Consider the following 12,607-nt stretch of genomic DNA (forward strand, 5'->3'; position numbering starts at 1 on the left):
GATAGAGCCAAAAGCTGCACTAGAACAATACTGGTTCCCATGTGCACACACGCATGTGCATGCACACATGCACACAAATGCACACATGCACGCACATACCAAAGAACCATGTATCCTTCCAAAGGACATGGTTTGCCTGATGTTTCACACTAGTACTTTGCTTTAAAAGCATTTCAGCATGTTATAAGCCATAGCAGTTCGGGTTCTTTGCAGTCTTTCTGATATTTCTAACTAAATGCCTATATTTTCAGTATTTTTAGTTATCTAATATTAATAATAGCAATGAATATAACTAGCCATCCAAAATGACGTTTCTAAATGTTCGCCACCATGTTTTTGTTCACAGTGGCGAGGGTGTCTCGTTATCTCCTCTAAAACATCTCTCCAGGCATCCAACATGAGGGAAAGGGGAGCAAGCTGTGCCCTGTGCCCACGGCAGCTGATCTCATAGACAGCGCGGGAAACGCACTGCAGACCCACCTTCATCAATCACTCACCAATCTTACTTTGCATCTTGGCTACAAAAGAAAATGGGATTTGTTTCCCTGAAGAAATATGTCACTGCTCTGCCTGAATTATTAAGCTTTACTGTTACAGAGAGAAACAAGAGTCAAGGAAAAAGAAAGGAAGGGAAAATAAAAATAGAGCCAGGTCGCCATCTACAGTCAAAAGGCAGCATTGCTGGGTCAAGGAGCATTTACTTCACATCTGAATATCAGTAAATATCATAATCTTTTAAAGCAAAACAGGTGACTAAAATCATAATTATTTATAAATATTATAATTACAATAGTTTACAGCTAAAGAACATTGGAGTATTTGTTTACATTTTAACATCTACTAAAAAATGATCTTAATTATTCCCTAACACTAAAATTGAAGACTGAAACACAACTGCACAGCTCTCCTCACTTCACAGATGTTTTAGCAGGGAAGACGAGGGCTCCATCTCCAAAAGCACTGCTCGTGCCTTTTTACTCATTACCCGAGCCCCTGCCTCCGACACCTTCCTTTCACTCATGATCTCTATTCCCTTTGCTTGAACCCTCTAGAGACCTGAGCATCAAGGAGCACACACTTGGTTCCAATTACTAAAATAGATGGCATTAAAGTAAAAACCTGCTTTGATTATAAATACAAAGGTTGGGTTAGGGGAGAGACACATGCGACATTACAAGGACATCTTGGGGGAGGCCTTTAAGAAGTTGCTTGGGTTTCAATCATGCAGATATGGATTGATTACTTAAATTTACTAAGTGGCAGCATCAGCTATAGAACTGCGCCTTTTCTTTCATTTTTCATGGAAAACATTTTTGAAAGTCAATGTTTATTTGGGGGTCAGATGTTTTTCCTATCAAAGAAAAATACATGCAAATTCTTCATCTCAGCTCTTCTACATCTTCTAAATGAGCAGCATAGTCCTTGTGTGCTTGAGAAAAATTAGTCCTAAGACCTTCCTTTGAAAAGGTCTCCATTTACAGGGAATAATGAGCTGGGACTGTTTAAGAACCTGTGGCCTTCAAAGTACAAAGCTAGGTTGGAAATACCCACTTAGGATGGGAGATTACCTAAGCAACTGCACATCTGTCAAGGCCAGGCATTGGCCACTGAAGGGGTCCACCTTTCTGATCACATCTTAAAAACTACTTGTTTCAGTATTAAACACTGTAGAAGTATTATTGAAGAAGCTTTGTGAATTTCCACAGAAGCCAAGATGCTGATTATTCAACTCACCAAAACAGTCTGCTACCCAACGAAAGGAATGCTAATCCATTCCTGTGTTCTCCAGCTTGCCCAGGGACCACAAGTAAGCCCAAAGACTTAAAATACACATGCTATAAGTAGACATGGGTCTTCTGTGCACTGATAAGAACCTTAAAGACAAAAAGCAAATAGCATCTCCTCCCTTAACTAGATAATTTATTAAAAGCTTTAAATGGGTCCAGCTTCTTAGTGGGGTTTAAAGTATTACAGAGACCCAGCCATCTTTAACTTCCACCATTTATTCGATCAACATGTATTAAATGCCTTGATTCTATTAGACAGAGAATAGTGGTGAGAATTTTTAAAAAGGAGCTAGATATAGTAATTCATGCCAGCACTCAGAAAGTTAAGGCAGGAAGACTGCCGTGAGTTTGAGACCAGCCTGGGCTAACATAGTGAGTTCCCAGTCAACCTGAGGTAGAGTGAAGCCTTGTCTCAACAAAACAAGAGTAGCAACCACAGCCTATACATAGTTTTAGATTTCAGATACAGTATCTGTTTATCAAAATAAGGCCTCTTTAGTTTTAGCTTTCAAAAATGGCCTGTTTTTTCACAGGTAACTTTTTTTTTCTGTCCTTCCTGCTATACAATAGGTACCCAACAACACCTGCCAGCTATACTTCATCCTGACCTCCTCGGTGCCTGTCTCTTGACAGGATATAACAGGCTATGGGCATGCTAAGTAGTTTGAAAAAATCACAACATGAGTTCACAATTCAGAGGAAGACAGAGGGGGCAGTGGGACTGGAAGGAGGGTGTGGACCTGCTATGATCAATAGCACCAGAAGGATGAGAACCGAGCAAGCCTAACAGCATGCTAATATCCACCAGCGAGATCCTGGGAGATAGGAACCCTCCTCTCCTCTGGGGAACCAGGCATGCATTTGCCCAGTGCTTCTCCCTGCTGTAGCCCTGGGAAGTGCACCTAGGGTCTCATGCACATCAGATGAGTGCTCTACTGCTGAGCTAAGTCCTCAGCCCTTCTTGTGCTTCAGGAAGCATGGGCTCACTGAACTCTCCAGCCCAACCTTAACTTTGAGATCCTACAGCCTCAGCTACCAGGCCATCTGATCATTTAGCCTGTCCTTTCAACCTTCAACCATTTGTCTTTCTCTGATTTTTTTTTTTTTGCATCTGTGTGGCATCCTCTAAACCCTCCCAGGAGCTCCTGCTGCCCTGCAGCTGTAAGTACCACATGATTCCTCGTGTCGGATGGATTTCCCATGTGGGCCGGATTCTAGTGATGACTCAAACGTTCTATCACCAGTCTTCACCCCGAGCATCTTGCACTAGTTTTATGAGGATGGAGCCTAAGTAGAGGAGGCGATGCACTTCCTGTTTCCAGCCAGCTGCGGCTGTCTGACCTGAGTGTCTCTCTCCATTTTATGAGCCCATCCATTTGAGAATACACTTGAATGACAGCAGATATAGCCCAGCTCTACACTGTGTGAAAGTCCTGACCTCGGGACACCTCTGTCTCACACTAATGGATTTTCACACCATGCAAATTGTTTTGCTTTGGTTTTTGCTTGGTTTTTGTTTTTTTTGTTTTGTTTTTTTTTTTTTTTTAGAACCAGAGGGCCTCAAACCTCAAACTCATTATATGGCAGAGACAGGCCTTAACCTCCTAAGTGTTCCTCCTGTCATTACAGGCATGAATTACCATGGCTGGCACAAATTAGAAATTTTTAAAGTTATCTTATAGCTTTTGGTAAAGTTTATGTGTGACCAGTATTCACTTGGATATTGAACATCCTTTCAAGAAAGGTGAGTTGTGAATACAGGCAAATCATGAGTGTATACCCTCAACCCACAGAGACAGTCACCAGCACTTAGAGTATAATGCCAAGCAAGCACTCTCAGTAGGTGCACAAGACGACAATGCTCCCTTTTGTCCTAATAAGGCTGCCTTAAACAACTATCTGATCTCAAAGCTTAATAGAAGCCGGATGTGAGAAATAACTGCTTCTCATCCGATGAAAGTCTTCTTTGAACAAACTCACATACGGCAAGACAAAAAGAAATATCCCCTGTAAGCCTGGAGAAATGAACATTACCAAGTTAAGAATAAAAATTGAGGAGCTGAAGAGATGGCTCCGTGGTTAGGAGCACTTACTACATTTCCACTCTGTTCCCAGCATCTGCAGGCACCTACACACACACACACACACACACACACACACACACACAATTAAAAATAATTTTTTTAGAATTCAAAAGAATTAAAATGGGTCCACAGTCTTAAAAAATAATATGAGCAAAACAAGAAACAAACTAACCATTGTTTAGCACTGCTTGCTGGGAATCCTTCGACTTCACTTTTTGTTTCACATTTGTGGATTTTTCTGAATTTGAATCTTTCTTCCCTTTCCTCTTCAGAGGCTGAGGAGATGAGTTATCACTGGAGCCGATGGTCGACTTAGATTGGCGATAATTTCCCTAAATGACAGAAGATTAGATCCTTACTATTGGCTAGTGAACTCTCAATGTATTTCCAGTACATACATATGGTTAACCAGTGATCCCAGAGAGAGTCCTGCATTAATTTCCAACTGCTGGCCGTGGTGCCACACTAGCTGGAAACACTTCTTCCCAGAGGCAGGAGGAAGGTCTGGCAGAGGATGAAGACTAAAAATGATCACTCATGACTGGCAGATGCCATAAAAGCATTTCCCTTGGGGTTGGTGATGGAGCTCAAAGGCACAGGGCTTGCCTAGCACTTGGTGAGGCCAAGATTCTATCACCATGGTACACACAGAAAAACAAAAAAGCCATTCCTTGGCTGGGGAGATAGATGGCTCAGTTGGTAAAGTGCTTGGCCACAAAAGCAGGAGAACCAGAGTTAAGATCACTAGATCTAGGCAGCCTATTGAAACTGGTGAGGTTTCCAGCACTGCCAAAAAAAAAAAACAAACAAACAGGTGAAAGGTACCCCAAGAAACAAAGTCAGTGTTTGACCTCCACCCACATGCGTGAGCACACAATTCCCTCGTCAGCTGAACAGGGCTGATGCACCTGCCTTTATCCTGTCCCAAGAATGGAGGGGACCATGTGTGAAGTGACTAGACTAGTGGCTGGTGACAAGGGTCTGGTGTTTCCTCTAATATCAGAGATCATATATGTATAGATGATACAGATATATAAAGTCATATCAGAGATAGGGGTGTGGCTTGGTGATGGAGCACTTGCCTAGCACGTGCAAGGTCCTGCACTCAATCTCCAGAATTGCAAGAATAAAGTAAGTAAATAAATAACTCGACCATATTGGGTGCAATCTTTATGCAACATCTGTACTATCTGAAAATAAATGTAGTAATATTAAATAAACAAATCTGCCTGGAAGCCTATTATAACTGCTCATTTTAAACATTTATATATTCAGTCACCCAAAAGCATTTAAATGGTTTTAGCCATCACCCAATTAAGAATAGAAAAAACCCACAATCTTACAAATGAAGTTATTTATGCTATTTTGTCACAGCCTACAAGAAAATGAATTATGCATAGATTTATTAACAGTATGAAAACTTGTCCAAATCTATAACATTTTTGCATAATTTAATTTTCCATTCCAACTGCAATTTAAACATCCAGTTTCCATTTAATTATTGCATGATCTACAAGCAGAGATTTATTTTTTCTTTCCCTTTTTTCATTCACTGTCTGGTGAAGAAAGACAGCATGGCAGACGTGGAGCTTCTGAAGCTGTTAGCCAAGACCCAGACTATAGTCTGCTGTCAGTGCGGCCTGCTCGTCCTGAGATTTCAACACTGGAAAACTGTGACAGCAAAAACCCTTCACACATAGTCAGTGCCTTCCTAGAAGGTTTGGGGATGCTGAAAAACAGAAAGCCCAGTGAAGTAGGGGCTTGGGACCCCAGCATGGGTGGTGTTACTACTCTCTGGAAAAGCGTCACTCATCGACAGTAGGGTGTGACAAGAAAGAACAGAGACCTCATTGTAGAATGCCCAGGGGTTAAGCTTACCTCATTTCAGAGAGGGACACTCAGAGGGGTCCAGAATATAGGCTGATGCCCTTTCTTAAACAGAAACAGAGAGGGAGTGGATTGGGGATGGGTGGGACATAGGGGATAGGGAGAAGGGACTGGGAGTAGAGGAAGGAGAGGAAACTGTGGCTGGGATGTAAAGTAAATAAATATATTTCTATATTAGAAAGAGAGGGAGGGGAGGGAGGAGAGAGGAAGGAAAACAAGGCAGGTTGAAGATCGGGAGAGGGCTCAATAGGTAAATGTGTTAATGTCACCTTAAGAAATGAAAAGACTTTTCTTGGGATAGTTTAGACCAGGAGCAAGTAGGAATTCTCTACCTCTCCTCCTGTGTCTTCCATTTCTCTGTGGTTTGTGATATGTGGCCTGGCTGTTGTCTGTTGTATGTGTCTGTCCCTAACTAAGAGCTTCATTCTTCATTTATGGAGCAGCATAGAAAATGTGGTATGGAAAAGGAATGCGGAATACTTTTTCATAGAAGTCTTTAGCAGAGTTTTATGGGGAAGAAATTACTGGCCCAGAGTAGTACTCAGAACTGCAAACAGACATTATCAACCTATATCCACAAGGGTGTTAAAGGTTGCTTTATTAAAGGTTACTTCCAACCTGTTGGCTTCTTTCAGCAAATGATAGCCATATACACATAAGTGCACTCACACAAGTGTGCATGCACAAACACACACACATACATACATGCACACTCACACACACACACATGCACATGTGCGTGCGTGCACACACACACACAATGCCTGATGATCAGGGGCATGAAAGAGCCCACTGATCACTTTAAGATTGAAGGCATGCATGAGCCGGGGGGTGGTGGCGCACGCCTTTAATCCCAGCACTCGGGAGGCAGAGGCAGGCGGATCTCTGTGAGTTCGAGGCCAGCCTGGTCTACAAGAGCTAGTTCCAGGACAGGAACCAAAAGCTACGGAGAAACCCGTAAAAATCAAAAAAAAAAAAAAAAATCTCGAAAAAATCAAAAAAAAAAAAAGATTGAAGGCATGCATTTAGCTTGGGTTGTAAAGTCTGATTGCATTGGAAGCTCAAAGCTCAGTGAGGTTGGTTCCATTGCTACCTTAAAGGCAGGAGGTTAAATTTAAACATGCTGAGTACACAGTGTGATAGCAAGCTGAATTCATGATTCTGAGTTATCTCAAGGCACATTATTAAGTTGATTACAAGTCAGGCAAAAGTTCTGTTTCTGAAGGTAAGAAGTTTTCAGGGGAAAGTGCCCACAGACACAGTGCTGCATGAAGCATGAAGAGCTGTGTTCAAACCTTCAGCATGCCTATAATGGGTCTGTGAGCAGTGCATGTCTATAACTCTAGAACTGGAGAAGATGGGGGGGGCTATAAAGGCAGGAGTCCGCTGGTCAGCCAGCCTATCAAATTGGTGATCACCAGGTTCAGGGAGAGGTTGTCATCTCAGAAGCTAAGATGAAGAGCCATAGAACAGAGAGCTCCTGATGTCCACTGGCCTCTACACATGCATACAGGTGCACATCCACCACATGTACATTTTCGCACAATACAAACATAACCATTGTTGATAACTGATGCCCACACATGCTCCAAACCATTCAGTAAAGACTGATGTCTAGGCGCCTTACAAGTAAAATGCAAACCCAACTGAGAGAAAAGAAAGAATTGCTAAGACTTTGTAATATACCTTGTATTTGGTAGATAAATCATATGGAAGTTAAAGAGGGGGAAAGGGAGAGACTACCTGCTCCACTAGTGGCTTGGAACATGGGTCAGACATCAGCAGTCATTGCTGCTAGAGATCAGAGAGTTTTGCCAACTGCTACAGTGATGGCAGTTGGTAAGTCAATACTACTATGTGCCACCCCTATGGTGATTGCAGTTGATAAGTCAATACTACTATGTGCCAACCCAATGGTGACTGCAGTTGATACCTCAGTGCTACTATGTGCCAACCCTACAGTGAGGGCAGTTGATACCGCAGGGCTACTATGTGCCAACCCTACAGTGAGGGCAGTTATACCACAGGGCTACTATGTGCCAACCCTACAGTGAGGGCAGTTATACCGCAGGCTACTATGTGCCAACCCTACAGTGAGGGCAGTTATAACGCAGTGCTACTATGTGCCAACCCTACAGTGAGGGCAGTTATACCGCAGGGCTACTATGTGCCAACCCTACAGTGAGGGCAGTTATAACGCAGGGCTACTATGTGCCAACCCTACAGTGAGGGCAGTTATAACGCAGGGCTACTATGTGCCAACCCTACAGTGAGGGCAGTTATAACGCAGGGCTACTATGTGCCAACCCTACAGTGAGGGCAGTTATAACGCAGTGCTACTATGTGCCAACCCTATACAGTGACGGTAGTTGATAGCGTAGTGCTACCATGTGCTGTTTGCATTAACACAATGTTTTCCAGTTTTAAAGAAAGGTATTGTCAGCGCATTATCTATCAAAAAGAATTTGCTTTCTCAAGGTATGGTGTTCCTATTATCCTATTTTCTCCCCCTACCTGTTTCCCATCTCTGTCTCCATCTCCTTCTTCCCTTTATTTCTGTATTTGTCCAGAAGACGTACGAGCCCCTGAATGCATATGTCGAGGCCAGAGGCTGACATCAGGTGTCTTCTATCAATTCACCTTTTGTTCTTTTTAGACAGTCTCTCACAAAGCCCAGAGCTCAGCAACTGAGGCTCTCCTGTCTCCACCTCCTCATACTGAGATTGTAAGAGCATGCCACCATGCCTGGTTTTTGATGTGGGAGCTGGAGATGCAAACTCAGGCCACCGTGTTTCCCAGACAAGTACTTTACCTACTGAGTCGTCTTCTCCATGGTCTGTGCCGAAGTCTCCTAATGTCAGAGATACTAGACACACGCACAGTGAGGCTCTCTAAAATGCCATCCCAGAAACAGTATATTATGGCCATATGGCAGTAATCAAGAAGCAGCCAAAATTTATAGTACGCCTTGCAAAAACTTGGTGCCAGGAGTCACTTCAGCCACTGGCCTGTCTGCACCTCACAGGCTCTCACTCCAGCCCCTGGCCTGTCTGTCTGTACCTCACAGGCTCTCACTCCAGCCACTGGTCTGTCTGTCTGCACCTCACAGGCTCTCACTCCAGCCACTGGTCTGTCTGTCTGTACCTCACAGGCTCTCACTCCAGCCACTGGTCTGTCTGTCTGTACCTCACAGGCTCTCACTCCAGCCACTGGTCTGTCTGTCTGCACCTCACAGGCTCTCACTCCAGCCACTGGTCTGTCTGTCTGTACCTCACAGGCTCTCACTCCAGCCACTGGTCTGTCTGTCTGTACCTCACAGGCTCCACTCCAGCCACTGGCCTGTCTGTCTGTACCTCACAGGCTCCACTCCAGCCACTGGCCTGTCTGTCTGCACCTCACAGGCTCCACTGCAGCCACTGGCCTGTCTGCACCTCACAGGCTCTCACTCCAGCCACTGGTCTGTCTGTACCTCACATGCACACTGATAGATCAAATAGGTAGAACAAACTTGGTTCTAAAGATACACAAATCAAACACAGCCTTCAATAACCCCTCCAGCTAAGAACAGTGGGGTCAGCTGGACTTCACTTCTACAGTTCCCTGGGATCTTCCCAGGATGAGCTAACCAACTCCAGCTTCCTTCGCTGCTATAATAAACCTAACTCCAGCTTCCTTCGCTGCTATAATAAACCTATTTCCAAGCCTCATAAACTTGCACCCAGAAAATGTAGGCCATAAACTATCAAGTCTGAGGTCACTTTGTGAGCTTGCCTTGCTGAGCAGCAGAGCTTCTACAGCGTGTCATCACTCCTCTGGCATTTCTCTCACACGCAGCTCCTGCAGGTATGAGCTGCCCGTTTGCCTATCCTGGACTCAGTTTCCCATGTAGCAGAATGCAATTTGGAGAATAGGAAAACTTTATTTTAATGTGTTTAAAATTTCCTCATAGTAACTTTGTGATACTCATGAAGGCATGGTAAAAAAAAATGAGTCTTGTGTCAAAACCCTGGAAATCCTAATGTTTGACCCCAAATATTACTGGCCATAATATGCATTAGCAAGATGTTAACAAAAGAATAAGTGGATTCGCTTTCAGCAGGCTTGCCATTTTTATCTCTTTTCCACTAGAGGGCACCCTGATCCTGTGCGCTGCACCATTGCATGCAGAAGACCTGCACGCACAGGGCTTTCTTTATAAAATCACTCTTCTCTTCGTTTTGGTTTTAAGAATAGAATAATAACCTAAAATTACTCTCAACTTAGTGACTTCTGCATTTCTCCCACATGTCGGTTAACAGAGCATTTTGTACAATGAATTCTTCCTCTCTTTCCCACTCTTCTTCATGCAATAAAACAATTACTAGAAAGCTACATGGGAGACATAAATTCTTAACAATCTAGGTCTATGTCCCCTTTAAGTTCAGTGCTGGGTGAGGTTAACTGTGGTACCTAACGCGGGAAGCTCAACCCCTCCTCCGTAGTCCCCTCACTTATACCCCTCCCCAGGGGCCAGACTGTTAATGATCTATCGAGCCCAGCATTCTCACGGGAAGCTATTAATTACAGAAAAGGTGTAAATTAGTTCTGCTGTTAAAAACCAGGCTTGTGACTGGGTTTACTGCCATAGGATGCTGTCCATGGCTCACTGCCAGGCGTCCACACAGACCTAAGTGAGCTAAATGAGATTATTCTCTGTCCAGATGATTGTAACCACACCACAACACAACCTTTGCTTACTTCCTGCTCCCTTGTTTGAACAAAGTATCCTTTAAGCTCTTCCCTGGTTGACATCAAAGGCACCAGGCATGGTCTTCTCTTGTGAGCTGGAATGGTAACCTGTACACAGGCAGGATTTTGAAATCTCAGGCCCCCAAGTACTGCAACTGAGCACAGGAAGAAAAAGCCACTCAACAAATAACTGCTGGGCAAGTAAACTGACCAGCAGCAACACACTCAAGCAGAGTTATAACAGATAGGTACACCACCAATACTGTGGCCACAGAGCCCAGTTACCTGCAGCCCATACTTGGATTCTAACACCTTTTGCCTTTTCTCCTTTCTCCAATATGTGTTTGCCATAATGAGCTTTAAAAATTATAAATCAAGGGATGGAGAAATGGCTCAGTGGTTAAGAGCACTTGCTGCTTTTGCAGAGGACCAAAGTTGAAGTTGACATCCTAGGATCCATGTCAAGCATCTCACGACCACCTGTAACTCCATCTACTGGGTACCTGGCACTCTTCTGGCCTCCACAGGCCATCATGTGCGCTCTCTCTCTCTCTCTCTCTCTCTCTCTCTCTCTCTCTCTCTCTCTCTCTCTGTCTCTCTCTCTCTCACACACACACACACACACGTACACATAATTTTAGTGTTTTAATCTTTAAAAGTACAAATCAAATCCTAGTATTCTTCTTTAAGTCCCTCAATGGTATCCCATAATGGCCTAAATACAAGCCTTGCTTGGTCTACATGATTGGGCCTGCCTACTCCTCCTCCTCCTTCATCCAGCACACCCTGCCCTAGTCTTCTCCCTCCCTTTCACCCATCAAACTCTTTACCAACCACCTAGATAACTTTGGTTCGTTTGCCTCAACTTTTTCCCCCTCATCTCCTTTCTGCATGGCTGGCTCCTGCACATCACAGATATCTCAGCTTCAGAGGCTTTCAATGAACCAGTTCCCTGCCATACTTTAGTTCACTTAGAGCAATTACTGCTGTATGAACTTATTTAAGCATTTGTGGTTGAATATCTATCCAACCAATCATAATTCCCCTGACACACACATATAGCTTGAAAGAATGTCATGTAAGATCCTGGTCACTGTATTTATACATATAACACTATGTGGGTATGGTTGTTCCTGTCACTTAGTAAATGGTCAACAAATATTGTTGAGTAGGTGGCTGATAGGATGAATAGACGATACAACAGGTTGATAGAGTGAATGGATTGGCAGGTGGTGGAATAGCGGAGGGATGACTTAAAGAGTAGATGAATGGATGATAGGATGGATGAATGATAGAATGGATGGATGACAGAGCCAATAAGTGCATAGCTGGTAGAAAGGATATATAGATGTATATAGATAAGCAGGGGGCTGAGAGAGTGAGTAGGTAAATGACTAATGGAGTGGATAAGTGGATGGTTAGCAGAGTGGGTTGGTGAGTAGCTGACAGAATAGGTGAGTGGCACCTAATGGAGTGGATGGATGCATGGCTGATAACATAAAAGGATGTGTAGCTGATAAAGCATACAAATGAATGGTGTTGGGAGCTGTGAACCCCCCAGATCCTGAACTTCCGGTAAACAACGTGTAATGCTTGCAGCTGCTCTGAGCACAAGCCCCTCAGGAGTTCCTGATGGCAGAGGAGCGGTTTCTGGTAGGTTTGGTTGGGGCGTGGCTATCAATTAAGGATCCATATATAAGAGGCTCTGGTACACAATAAAGGGGGCATTCTTGGGGCATTCTGGCATCAAGGTTGACCTGTGTTTCTGTCTGTGTGTCTTTGTATGCTTTAATCTCCAGCCCCTTGTCTGGTTCATGAACTGTATGATAGCGCATAGAGCGCAGACAGGCATGGTGCGCTACAAATGGCAGACTGGAGGATGGAAGGGTGATGGATGAATGGTTGGGTGGTTGATGGAGTGAATAGGTGGATGGCTCACAGAGTGTACAGATGGATGGTTGTGTGGATGGATGGTGGATAGAGCAGAGAGATGTGTGGTTGATAGTTGAAGGATGGATAGATAGCTGATGGGGTGAAGGGGTGGGTGGCTGTAGTTATCCACTGACGTATGGAATTGTTGAGTCAATGGTTGTTTCCTGCAATAGACCACGAGCATCAAAG

At 43.9% G+C, this 12,607-nt stretch overlaps 1 protein-coding gene across 2 annotated transcripts in view; it reads right to left on the reverse strand.

The window, feature by feature from the left end:
- Nucleotides 1-12,607, reverse strand: part of Dcdc2 (doublecortin domain containing 2) — a 192,779-nt gene that overhangs the window by 87,644 nt on the left and 92,528 nt on the right. For both annotated transcript variants that reach the window (XM_075970005.1, XM_075970006.1), the window contains exon 8: nucleotides 4,044-4,203. In XM_075970005.1, coding sequence (XP_075826120.1) covers nucleotides 4,044-4,203 — 160 coding nt within the window. The remainder of the gene's footprint in view (nucleotides 1-4,043; nucleotides 4,204-12,607) is intronic.

This window comes from Microtus pennsylvanicus, chromosome 4, assembly GCF_037038515.1.
Source record: "Microtus pennsylvanicus isolate mMicPen1 chromosome 4, mMicPen1.hap1, whole genome shotgun sequence".
Taxonomy (NCBI): domain Eukaryota; kingdom Metazoa; phylum Chordata; class Mammalia; order Rodentia; family Cricetidae; genus Microtus; species Microtus pennsylvanicus.